At 38.9% G+C, this 13,560-nt stretch overlaps 1 protein-coding gene across 7 annotated transcripts in view; it reads right to left on the bottom strand.

Annotated features, from left to right (window-relative positions):
- The window catches only part of AIDA (axin interactor, dorsalization associated), a 59,454-nt gene extending 45,901 nt beyond the window's left edge, over positions 1-13,553 (bottom strand). Inside the window, exons 1-2 of one of the 7 annotated variants that reach the window (XR_011975468.1) lie at positions 13,244-13,532; positions 3,268-3,337 (exon numbers count right to left, since the gene is read on the bottom strand). Coding sequence is in view for 2 of the 7 variants with exons in the window: in XM_072647778.1 (XP_072503879.1) it covers positions 3,268-3,337; positions 13,244-13,353 (180 nt within the window). In the remaining 5 variants the exon portion in view is untranslated. Of the gene's footprint in view, positions 1-3,267; positions 3,338-6,064; positions 6,081-12,301; positions 12,321-12,485; positions 12,596-13,243 lie in introns of those variants that run through there. The other 6 variants (XM_072647778.1, XM_072647777.1, XM_072647773.1 and 3 more) reach the window with 6 other exon arrangements.
- Positions 13,554-13,560: the final 7 nt, after the last annotated feature.

The following is a 13,560-nucleotide window of genomic DNA, read 5'->3' as shown; positions in this document are numbered from 1 at the left end:
TAAGTTCTGGTAGGAGGTGGAAGAAGGTCAAAGTGCAATGGTTAAAGAGAGAGTAGCTACAAAAAAACAAAAAAAGAACCAACTTTGCAGGATATATCTCTGATAAAAGCCTGAAACGTAAGGTATACAGGGAACTGAATCAACTATATAAGAAAAAAGAACCATTCTCCACTAACAAATAGTCAATGGATATGAACAGACAGTTTTCAAAATAAGAAATACAAACTATTAATAGCCACATGAAGAATGCTCCAAACCACTAGTAAGAGAAATGTAAATCTAAAAACTCTTAAGTTTCACTTCACATTTATCACATTAGCAAAAATGACAATAGGCAAAACTGACAAATTGTGCAAGAGCCTGGAAGATTAGTACACTAATGTAGAATAATAGTAAATGTTAGATATTAGTTGTTCCAACCATTGTGACAAACAATTGGAGTTATATTATAAAGTCACTAAACTATGATCAAACAATACTACTTCTGTGTTTATGCCTCAAGGAGATCAAAGACAGAGAAAACGGTGTCATACATAAAAAATATACATTTATATTTGTAGCAGAACTTTTTGTGATAGCAAAAAGCTAGGAAAAAAGGGAGTGCCTAGCAAATTAGGAATGGATGAACACAATATAATTTGTGAATGTAATGTAATATTATGGTACAATTATAAAGAAATTGGAAATATTTTAAGAAACTTGGTAAGACTTGTATAAACTAACATACAGCAAGATAAGCAGAACTAAAAGTATAATTTATGCATATCACATATTGTGAGAATGTGATCCACATATTACACAATATCACCACTACATCATAAAGAAAAACAACACTGAAAGACATCAGAACTTTGATCAATACAGAGACCAATCAACTGCAGAGTATTAAATGTGAAATATACAGTACCTGTATCTTGGGAGATGGCAGATGATGGATGTGGACTAAGGTACACACTGTCAGATATTGGTGATTTATTGGCTTGTTTTACTTAACTATGTTTCCTTATAATATATAAAGGAGGCTATATGAGAGGGATATTTTAAAAAACCATCAATAAAACTGGTATGAGAGTGATTTTCTTAAAAGGCATCAATAAAAGTTTGAAAAAAGTTATCAATAACTTTGTAACAAACCACTTACAAAAAAATTAGGAAGAATAACTTCAAAGAAAAGTTATGAACAATTAGCAAACAATTTCCAAATTATGGGTTTATGAAATCTCACTATATTTTAATATTTACATACATTAAAGACTTCGTGTGCATCTTTGGAAGAGTTATTTAAAAATAGAACAACAGTTTACTTAATGCACAGAACAGTCAGTCAACTTTACCTTCTGAAAGTTTTCTAAAAGCAAAGGTATAATATTGTTTAAACTATGCAAATGAGCACAAATTGAACTTTAAATTTCTAGTAATTACCCGCTGTAAAACTGAAAGCCAGAATTTTTGCAGTTAGCTTTGTCTTATTAAAAGGACAAATAAAAGACTAGCAATTTTTGATCTTATGTAAGAAAATAAGGTCATTTTTCTTTAAATTTCCATATATACAATTGTTCTGATGCTACAGACAAAAATGATGCTAACAGATCCTATATGCGTAGATTTAGAGTGAGAATTCTATACAGAACCAGTAGAAGTCATGTAGAGTCAACCTCTTTTCCCATTTTACAGATGAGGAAACTGGCCCCACATAAGTAAATAATAAGCAGGATTTATGTCCGGGTACCGGGTACTTTTACTTTGACCCCAAATTCAGTTATCATTTTTCACTCGACTATACTGATAAAATTTGTTTTGTTAAAAACTGGGACAATGTAATTTTTTTCATTTGAGCAAATCAATTATATGATAAATCACTTTAAATGGCAAATTTGTTTATGTCATGTTGTATAATGCAACTAATTTTTTATTCAGAAGTCTTCAATCTTAGTGGACTAAATTATGACTTCCCAAAGTCTCACATATAAGAGAAGTCAAATAAGCACAGAGAGAATAAAATAATTTTTAATGAAATAAACTTTTTACACCATTTAGAAACATAAATTCAAATGTGAACAACTAAATGCTCACATAAGAATTTTAATGAAGTATACAGAGTACTTTTTCTGAAGCTTATTAAATCAATGTTATTAGATACACTACTGTTCACTGAATCATTGCTATTACATTGATAAGCAAGGGAGAGTGTAAAAATTCTATGAATAGAATTTTTAATTTACATAATCCAAGGTTAATATAAAGTAAGATATCTTTAAATAGCAGGTATAAAATATAAGGTACTTCCTTATCTTTCCCTAGAGCGGGAATTACAGGGAGGAAGAATACTCAGAGATGTTTAAATATGGAATGGATCACGTTCTACAGTATTTCGTATTACTGAATGTGTTCAAAAAGAGAACAGACAAACACTTGCTGGGGAAGTGTTAAGATGGGATAAATGCATTAAGAAGAGTATTGGAATAATAATCCTTGAGGTTGCTACCAGGCCTAACCATGAATCTAAAAATCTTTGGAATATTTCCCCTCCTTGATATATTAAGAAGACATATGGAATTTCCAGGGCAGTGAAACTGGTATACCTCTACTACCACTTGGCTTAAGGAGAATGAGCAGAAGACTAATAATCCTCCCCAACCCAACTTGATATTTGAGCATGTACCATGTGAGATGAGAGAGGAAAGCTGGTAGTTAAATAAGTATTAAAATGAAAAGCAATTACCCAGAGTGATCAGGTTCAGATAATTCTAGAATTAGAAATCACACAGTACAACTCTCCTTACTTTACAAATGAGGAAAATGAGATTCAGAAATGAAGTAACTTTCCTAAGGTAAAATAGGTAGTTAAGCGTCTGAGTCAGAACTAGAACCCAGATGTTAGATTCCAATCCAGTATTCTTCTTCTAACATGTCACACTGCTTTTTCTTTAGTCAATCTCTAGGGAAAAGAAAAGATAGTAGCAAGTGATTCATCAAGTCTTTTATTTCTGCCTCCAAAGTGTAGATGTCCTCCACCAAATCTGCACCATATCTGAATTGTTTGTAATAAGTACAACCCTAGATGAGTGAATATAGAAGCATTAAGATATAAAGAACATTCAAGTAATCACTTCTTGTCTAAATTATTCTAACAGTTCACAGTCCAACAGAGAAAATAGGAGGAGCATGATTTTTACTCAAAAGCACACCACTTAATTTTGCTGTTTTTTTTAAAATACCATTACTTCATATGGGTTCTTCTATACTTAGAGGGTTTTAAAATACTACCTTTTGCTCTTCTGTGAATTCTGAATTGTTGTGTTGAGCCTGAGCTTCTTTCTGAAGATGTCTTGCTAATCTATAAGAGAAAAAAAGTTTCAGTACTATTCTTCTTTTGTACTAAGAAGATGTTTTAAGTGAAACAATGTGACACAAATCAAACCCTGAGAAACAAAGAGCTGACAAAGCATTACAAAATTAGGAATAACAACAATAACTAATACCGTTTATGATTTACACAGAACTTTATAGAACTGCAAAGTCCTTCACACGTATTATATCGTTTGGGCGTAACAACAACATGGTGAGCTGGGAGCTATTATTCTCATCTTACAGAAGAGTAAAGTGGGGTTGAAAGGGTGCTTCAGTGACTTGTCCAAGGTCCCATAGCTGGTAAGAGTCTGGGACAGCACATTTGGGTCTTCCTGACTCCAAGTCCAGCAATCTCTCCACTGTGCCACCTACTACATCATACTTACAAAATACAAATTTACCAACTTAACCTAGATCTGTTCTCAACAAACATTATTGTGATCCCATGATAACGTAGTACTTATCACAACATTTTATTAGTTCAAGTACCAATAAAAGAAGAGATCACCAGTAAAATCACTGCTAGTTAACTGATAGTGTTACTTTAATTCTAGACAATACTGGACAAAGGCATCCAATAGTTACCAGCTTCAACTACAGAAAATATAACACACTCATAAACTTCCTTGGAAAATGAATTAGACTTCAATTGACTGTGAAAATTATAGGTTACCACCATCACTCAAACATAGTACTAAGGTATGTAGGTACTTTTAAACAAGGAGTATCACAAAGTCTGAGTCACTAGTCTAAAATTTTTTGACAACCAAAAAATGGAAAGGGTATTATGAAATGACATTTTTAATAAGAATCTGGATTATGAAAAATAATTTACAATATAAATGTTACATCCAGTAAGGTATCATATCTCAGATCCACTTGTTGACAAGGTTGCAAGACGGGGTTTATATATCTTTTCCTAACCCACAAAAAATCAAAATTCAGGCATAAAGCTCATTATAGCAAACACAGAGAATCTGTATTGATTATATTCAATCTACATAGATCTTAGATCTAACACCAACTAATCACAAATAATAAAAAAGTCAGGTGCATCAATTGACACAAACATAATTTAAAAATTTTCATCACACTTTATTTTCTTTGTTTTATTTCACTTGGTTCATCTCATTTGGCAATGTTATCGGCTTCCATGGATTCAATGATCATCTCTATGCCTTAAATCTACCTATCCTGTCCTAACTTCTCTGCTGACCTCCAGTCTCAAATTTCCAAACTGCCTTTCAGACATCTCAAACTGGATGTTCAGCAAGACATCTTAAATTCAACATGTCCAAACCTGAACTCTTTATTTTCCCCCCTAAGTCCTCTCCATTTCCAAACTTCTTTATTAATGACAAGGGTACAACCATCCTCTTAGTCATCCAGGTTCATAACCCAGATGCCACCCTCAAGTTCTCACTATCTCTCACCTCCCCTATTCAAACTGATGCCAAGACCTGTTAATTTTACATAAGTAACATCGCTCAAATATGTCCCCTTCTCTCTTCTGACAGTCACTATGCTGCAGTAAGCCCCCATCACTTCACATATGGATCCTGGTCCATCCTCCACTAAAAAGTGATCTTCCTAAAGTGTAGGTCTGACCATGACACCACTTTTCTTAAAACTGAGTAACTTGATATCACTTCTAGGATCAAAATCCTTTCTTTGGTGTCCAAAGCACTTCATAACCTGACTCCTTCCCACTTTTCCAGTCTTCTTACACCTACCTTATCCTACTTTCTCTTTAATAACATATTTTACACTTCAGTAATGCTGCTCTCTTAGCTGTTTCTCAAATAAGTCACTCTCTTTCCCAACTCCAAGTACCTTCCCTGATCCCCATGCTTGGAACGCTCTCCTTCATCATCTTTGCATCCAGCCCTCCTTCAAGTTCCAGCTAAAATTCCACCTTCTATGGGAAGCTTTTCCTAGTAATCCTTAATTCAAATGCTTTCTTTCTGTTGATTATTTCCAATTTATCCTATGTATATCCTGTTTGTACATAGTTGCTTACATATTTTCTCCCCTGTTACACTGTGAGCTCCTTGAGAGTAAGGACTAACTGTCTTTTACCTTTCTCTGAATCCCCAGAGCACATAACAGGTGCTTAATGTTCACTGACTTATGGATAAAAAAACAATGCACTGTATTAATTGACATGGTCTGGTCCTTTGAGATATTCTTAAATTCTGGTCCCTTTAATATAGTAAAATTGAATTCACTAAACATTACAAGAAAAATATACAACTCAAAAGCATGTAATATATCAAAGAATTTTTTTCCCCTCTTCATAAGATTAGAAGAATGGAGTAAGAAGAGGCCAAGGCTAAAGTGACTAAAAAAAGTTCTTAACTTTTAACCCAGAGAGCGTCCAACTATGCGAATATTCCAAAGAAATCAATGAAAAAAGTAAAGTCCCATATATAACAACATTTTTAGTAGCACTTTTTGTAATAGTAAAGAACTAGAAAAAAAGCAGATATCTATTGACTGGAGAATAGCTAAAATGTGGTATATGAACAGAAGGAATATAACTGTACCATAAGAAATAACAATATTGAAGAATACAGAAGAGAATGGGAAGGTTTACATAAAGTGATGCAGTGAAGTAAGCAGAAATAGGAAAACAATATACACAAAGACTACAATGCAAATTCAAACAACAAATATCAACACCAAATACTGTGAAATTATGACTAAACTTGACCTTGAAGAAGAGATGTAAGAATGCACTTTCTTCTCTTTTGTAGATGCAGATGACTATTGCGTGCAAAACTTCAAACTTGATTGCTGTGTTCATCATGTTGAAATATTTTTGTTTCATTTTTAGGTATATAGGATGGCAGGGGATGGGGCATGGGATAAGATGGATACACAGAGAAATGATTATTTCAATAAAAATTCGAATTAAAAAAGGAAGATTGAACTAAACTAACAACCAGTACTATAAGACTCTGGTTATACATTCAAGTTACACGATATAAACGAAGTAACTTTTTTGCCTCAATATCTATTGAATAATTTTCTCAATTCTTGATTTCATTTTGTAGGAAATCGGAATGCTCACAAAAATTTAATTCAGTCTCATTAGGTTTCTATTTGAACTTGAAAGAGAGAAATCTCCATGATTTATCTGATTTAAAGGAAAATTCCAATTAAAAGCCAAGGAATTTCCCTTTCTATATAGGACAGAATTAGAAACCTTTAAATACATCACATTACACTTCTCTGGCTCATGATGAAAAATACTCAAAACTCTAATCTGGATACATGGTCTGTATAACCAATTTCCCTCTCCTATTAAGATTAAAAATTCTTCACCTGTTATTGAGTGAATCTGAGTTCTAAAATCTTTTCTGCTTTAGAGACCTAGTTCAAGGGATTCTTAATCAATGGTCCATGAACCCCAAAAAAGTCCATGTATAGATTTTGTGGATTTTTGAACTTGAATGGGAAAAATTATACATTTATTTTCACTAACCTCTAACTGAAATTTAGTATTTCCTTCAATTATTTAAAAAGATACTACGAGAAGGGGGCTATAGGCTTCACCAGACTGGAATAGGGGTCAATTACACATTTACATACACACACACTCTCTCTCTTAAGATCCCTGTTCTAATCCAATTCTTATTTTACAGAAAAGTAAGACAGGCCCAGAGAAGTAATAATGGATAGCCCAAGTCACACAGGGAATAAGTATCAGTGGCAGGATTTAAACCCCAGTCTTTCTGCTCCAGATCTGGTGGTCATCTAGCTCCTGAATACCAATGAAAGGCAGAAAACAGAAGTATGCCTGAATCCTCAGCTTGTTTAGAAGACCATACCCTACAAAATCAAATTAAGTGCAAAAAGTGTCAAACTGATTACTCTGGAGATGAATAAAATACTTTAATTCAGACACTTCTTTCATGATGTACTACTCCTTTTTCTACACAAAGGTCCATCAAACATTTGTAGATTTATGATCTACAAATTTTATGATTCACTCAAGAAACATTTGTTAAGTTTCTACTACGTGCCAGGCACCATGCTGGGAATATAAAGATGAAAAAAGAATAGCCCCTGTCCTCAACGAGCTTACATTCTATCAGGTGAGACAACTCGTATACATAAAAATCAGCTCAAATCCCACGTTCTGCAGGAAGCCTCACCTAGTTCCCCCATGTCTTAATGCATTCCCTTCTAAGATTACTTCCCATTTTTTCTGTGTGTGTATTTAGTTATGTGTATGTGATCTCACTCATTAGGAAAGAACTACTTGAGAGCAAGGTCCATTTTGGCTTTTTTGGGGGGATCCCTGTCAATTATCACAATGCCTAGCATTTAAAAGCTTTTTGACCTATTACAAATTATTATAATTTATATTTATGCCAATTAAAACAAATTATAAGGTGATTTAGGGGAAGGGAACACTAGCAACTGGGGAGACCAGGAAAGGTCTCATGTAGGGGAGGTGATACTTGAGCCGAGCTTCAAAGGAAACCAGAGATTCTAAGTAGTGTAGGTAAGGAAGAAGTACATTCTAGGCATAATGGTCAAATGCCCTGAGATGATAGGAGCTGGAATACTGTGAGGAACAATTCAATAAACATTTATTATGCACTAATATGTGCCAAGCACTGTGCTGTTTGGTATTTTAAAAAAAGTGATGTATATTATGCCTAGTTGGAGCCAACAGTGAAGGGGAATGCCAGAGGAGTCAGTAATGAGTTTGTATGATCCTAGAGGAAATCAAGAAGCCAGTGGAGTTTCCTAAGTGTGGTCAAATCTATGCTTTAAGAAAATCTCAATAACAGCTGTGTAGAGGATGAACTGGAGTAGGAGGTGAGCACTCAAGGCAAGGGGAACAATTAGGAGGCTATTCCAATAGTACAGGTGAGAATCAATGAAGACTGGAATGACAGCCATGAGTAGAAGTGTATACATGTGAGAGATGCCACAAAAGTAAATGGACAAGACCTGGCAACTGTATATGTAGGATAAGGAAAAGTGAGGAGCTAAGGATGACTCTGAGGCTGATAACTTGGGAGACTAGAAAAATGGTGATACTCTCAGCAAAAACAGAGAAGTCTGGAAGAGGGTTGAGTTTGGGAAGAAAGATGATTAATTCTGTTTTAGACATGTTGAGTTCGAGATGCTTACAAGACATCCATATTGAAATGTCCAATAGACATTTGGTGATGGAGAATGGAATTTAAGAAAAAGACTAGGGCTAGATATATACATCTGAGAATCATCCATGTAGAGAAAACTGAATACAGGAGAGCTAGTGAGTCCATGAATATCGAATGTAGAGAGAGATAAGAAGAGAACCTAGAGAGAAAAGACTTGAGATACAGATACATTTAAGGGGGTAGGATGTAAATGATGATCCAGCAAAGGAAACTAAGAACCTCTCTATCCATGCCGGAGTGTCATTCATCAAGTCCCAATTTACTCCAGTAGATACTTAGGAGAAAACATTTCATTCACACATACTATTTAACATTCTTCTAACTGACAAAAGATGACTTTCTTTACTGAATCAATACTAAAGTAATGGAGCAAAAGCTTGCAAACAATAGCATCCTGTTTTATTTCCAGACAACACTGATTCCTCTAACTAAAGGACCTACTATAGCTTACCATGGTGATGTACAATTTTCTTCAAAAGACTATTTTAGGGCGGAGCCAAGATGGCGGAGTAGAAAGACACACATACGCTAGCTCCGAACCCACAGCCCATAAAATTTCTGTAAAAAAGAACTCCCAACAAATTCTGGAGCAGCAGAAGCCACAGAACAATAAAGCAGACGAGAGTTCTGTTCCAGAGTGACCTGAAAACCTCTCGCAAAAGGTCCTTTGCGCTGCGGACACGGAGCGGAGCCCAGCCCTGCTGTGGCTGGGCAGTGCTGAGGGGAGCAGATCCAAGAAGGCTTCAGGGACAGAATCTCCAGCAGCCGCGCGGGTCCCTCCACCCACAGGTGACAAGGGTTGGTGAGAGGGTCTCTTTGGCTGGTCTAGAGGGGAGTGGGGTGCCCCCATAACTCAGGCCCCCTCGGGAGGCAGCAGCAGAGGCGGGAGCAGACCTGGGCTCCCCAAGCATGCAAGAGCCCAGATCCATGGTTGAAGGTCTCTGCATAAACCCCCTGAGGCAGCCCTGCCCCCACCTGAGCACCTGAACTTAATCTCACACTGAATAGCAGCCCTGCCCCTGCCAAAAGCCCTGAGGCTGGGAAGCAGCATTTGAATCTCAGAGCGCTGGCTGGGAGGATCGGGAGGCAAAGTGGGTGTGAAGAGAATATTCAGAAGTCAAGTCACTGGCTGGGAAAATGCCCAGAAAGGGACAAAAAATAAGACTATGGAAGGTTACTTTCTTGGTGAACAGGTATTTCCTCCCTTCCTTTCTGATGAGGAAGAACAATGCTTACCATCAACAGAAGTCAAGGCTTCTGTATCCCAGCCCACCCAATGGGCTCAGGCCATGGAAGAGCTCAAAATGGATTTTGAAAATCAAGTTAGAGAGGTGGAGGAAAAACTGGGAAGAGAAATGAGAAACATGCAAGCAAAGCATGAGAAACAAGTAAACACCCTGCTAAAGGAGACCCAAAAAAATGCTGAAGAAAATAACACCTTGAAAAATAGGCTAACTCAATTGGCAAAAGAGGTTCAAAAAGCCAATGAGGAGAAGAATGCTTTCAAAAGCAGAATTAGCCAAATGGAAAAGGAGGTTCAAAAGCTCACTGAAGAAAATAGTTCTTTCAAAATTAGAATGGACCAGATGGAGGCTAATGACTTTATGAGAAACCAAGAAATCACAAAACAAAACCAAAAGAATGAAAAAATGGAAGATCATGTGAAATATCTCATTGGAAAAACAACAGACCTGGAAAATAGATCCAGGAGAGACAATTTAAAAATGATGGGACTATCTGAAAGCCATGATCAAAAAAAGAGCCTAGACATCATCTTTCATGAAATTATCAAGGAAAACTGCCCTGAGATTCTAGAACCAGCGGGCAAAATAAGTATTCAAGAAATCCACAGAACACCGCCTGAAAGAGATCCAAAAAGAGAAACTCCTAAGAACATTGTGGCCAAATTCCAGAGTTCCCAGGTCAAGGAGAAAATATTGCAAGCAGCTAGAAAGAAACAATTCAAGTATTGTGGAAATACAATCAGGATAACACAAGATCTAGCAGCTTCTACATTAAGGGACTGAAGGGCTTGGAATAGGATATTCCAGAAGTCAAAGGAACTAGGACTAAAACCACGAATCACCTATGCAGCAAAACTGAGTATAATACTTCAGGGGAAAAATTGGTCTTTCAATGAAATAGAGGACTTTCAAGCATTCTTGATGAAAAGACCAGAGCTGAAAAGAAAATTTGACTTTGAAACACAAGAATGAAGAGAAGCATGAAAAGGTAAACAGCAAAGAGAAGTCATAAGGGACTTATAAAAGTTGAACTATTTACATTCCCACATGGAAAGATAATATTTGTAACCTGAAACTATTCAGTATCTGGGTAGTGGGTGGGATTACACACACAGAGACATAGTGCACAGAGTGAATTGAAGAGGATGGGATCATATCTTAAAAAAATTAAATCAAGCAGTGAGAGAGAAATATATTGGAAGGAGAAAGGGAGAAATGGAATGGGGCAAATTATCTCTCATAAAAGAGGCAAGCAAAAGACTTATTAGTGGAGGGATAAAGAGGGGAGGTAAGAGAAAAACATGAAGTTCACTCTCATCACATTCCACTAAAGGAATAAAATGCACACTCATTTTGGTATGAAAACCTATCTTACAATACAGGAAAGTGGGGGATAAGCAGGGTGGGGGGGATGATGGAAGGGAGGGCATGAGGAGGAGGGAGCAATTTGAGGTCAACACTCATGGGGAGGGACAGGATCAAAAGAGAGAATAGAAGCAATGGGGGGCAGGATAGGATGGAGGGAAATATAGTTAGTCTTATGCAACACGACTATTATGGAAGTCATTTGCAAAACTACACAGATTTGGCCTATATTGAATTGCTTGTCTTCCAAAGGGAAGGGGTGGGGAGGGAGGGAGGTAAAGAAGTTGGAACTCAAAGTGTTAGGATCAACTGCTGAGTACTGTTCTTGCCACTAGGAAATAAGAAATACAGGTAAAGGGGTATAGAAAGTTATTTGGCCCTACAGGACAAAAGAGAAGATGGAGACAAGGGCAGAGAGGGATGATTGAAGAGAGAGCAGATTGGTGATAGGGGCAATTAGAATGCTCGGTGTTTTGGGGTGCGGGGAGGGGACAAAAGGGGAGAAAATTTGTAACCCAAAATTTTGTGAAAATGAATGTTAAAAGTTAAATAAATAAATAAATAATTTTTTTTTAAAAGGCTATTCTAGAGCTGTAGCATAATTCGAATTACAATAATAACAATTCTGCCAATTTGATAAAAGGTTTCAAGTAAGTAAAATACGTCCTGGCTGTAAACTATGCCTGCCACAGTTCTCCTAAGTTAAACAGAAGTTAAATCTTGTCCATAAGGTCTTTCCACTGAGGAGGACAGGTCATTCTGAGAAAGTCACCCAAGTGCTGAAATAGAAGTATCCACTGAATTAGAAAAGGTTTTAATAATCTATTAATGTACTCCTGCATGATATCCCTAAAGAATCATTTTCAAAAATGCATATAGGGGAAGTAGACCAAGAAAACAAAACACATCACAATGTAAATGATGAGAACGAAAAGAGATTTGACAGCTGGGTAATTTCAGTGACCAAGCAGCCCCACCTCATCTGAGAAAATCTATTTCTCTCTCCTTTGCAAAGATGTGTAATACTGCATATTAATGTGTGGGTTAGTTTTGTTGGATTTCTTTAAAAAAATAATCTGTTACTAAAGAGATGGCTCAATGGGTCAGGGCTAGGCTAAATATATATATATTTGGAAATGGAGGTCAAACAGAAGTTACCAATTTTTAAAGTATCCCTGAAGCCTTTACGGAAAACCAGAAAGAAGTAAACCGGGTAGGGGATGTTCAAGAAGCTGGTTCCCAGATGTACCCCTACTTCACCAACAACCACTTCTCAAGTACTTGGCCTCGGCGCAGTACTGAGGGCGCAGAGAGGAAGGACCGAACACCTCCTACGACTCACACGAAGCCTGCGTTCTAACTCGTCCGCAAACGAGGGAAGGACAAGGAAGCAGAGGGAGCTAGCTGCTGCTCAGATGCTGGGTCCAAGTCGCATTTTTGCTTTCAATCCTCCTCGAATCCGGAGCTGACTCCACCCAAAGGAACAGAGAAAGGGTGTGGGGATGTGGAACGCGAAGCCTCGCAAATAACAGCTTCGGAAACTGAAACCGCAGCGAGGTGTATTGGGAAAAGGCGCTCTTCTGGGAAGGGCTAAGGGAAGGGGGAGGGGACCCCGGGACGCCCCGAGGGCCGGCAGGACGCTCTCCCGGCCAGCTCGCCACCACCTCCTTTTTTAAAAAAAAATCGGTAATCTTTTCTTCAGATCAAGAATTGAACCCCGCGGGAAGCTGGCATCCAGGCTCCGGGCCGTGGGCGGGGAAGGTCCAGCTGGATGTGCCGCCGAGAAGTTTTCTTTCGCAGGGGCGGCCACCTGCAGGGGTAGAGGAAGGAAGGAAGGGGGCAGGCAGACAGGCGGAGGGTGAGGGCCGGGGCCGGGGCGGGGGGGGCACCCACCCCAGAGAAGGGCGGGGCGGGGCGCGCCTACTTGTTGAATGGCCCCGGCCCATCCGAGGAAGGGCCGAGGCGGCCCCCTGGGACGAGCTCGGGCGTCTGCGGAGGCGCCACCAGCCCGCCCCGGGGGCCCGCGCCCGGGAGCTTGGGGGGAGGGGGCAGGGGGAGGGGGGGCCGCGCCGGGCCCAGCTCCGGGGGTCAGGCACTCACATCTGGTACTCGTCTATCGCCTCCACCAGCTGCCCCCACGAGTCGAAGTCGGCACCTCTCCTGAAGCTGGCGCCCCAGCGCTGCAGGAGGCTGCGGGTCACCTCCGACATGGCCGCTCCGGTCCCCACCCCGCCCCTGCCCCAGAGCTCTAGGGAGCCATGGCCCTGGGTTCGCGCCGTGGCATCCACGGGGCTACGCGGAACGGCCTCGGGAGCCGCCGCCGCCGCCACCTCAGGAGCCGCCCAAGCCCATTTGCCGCCACAGCCAAACTTTGCGGCACTGGAGGAGCCGCCCCTCAGAGGCCCCGCCCCCGTTAG

Source organism: Notamacropus eugenii, chromosome 2, assembly GCF_028372415.1.
Source record: "Notamacropus eugenii isolate mMacEug1 chromosome 2, mMacEug1.pri_v2, whole genome shotgun sequence".
In the NCBI taxonomy this organism is placed as follows: Eukaryota; Metazoa; Chordata; class Mammalia; order Diprotodontia; family Macropodidae; genus Notamacropus; species Notamacropus eugenii.
Note: the sequence above shows the minus strand (reverse complement) of the source record. Positions and strands in the feature narration are given on the sequence as shown.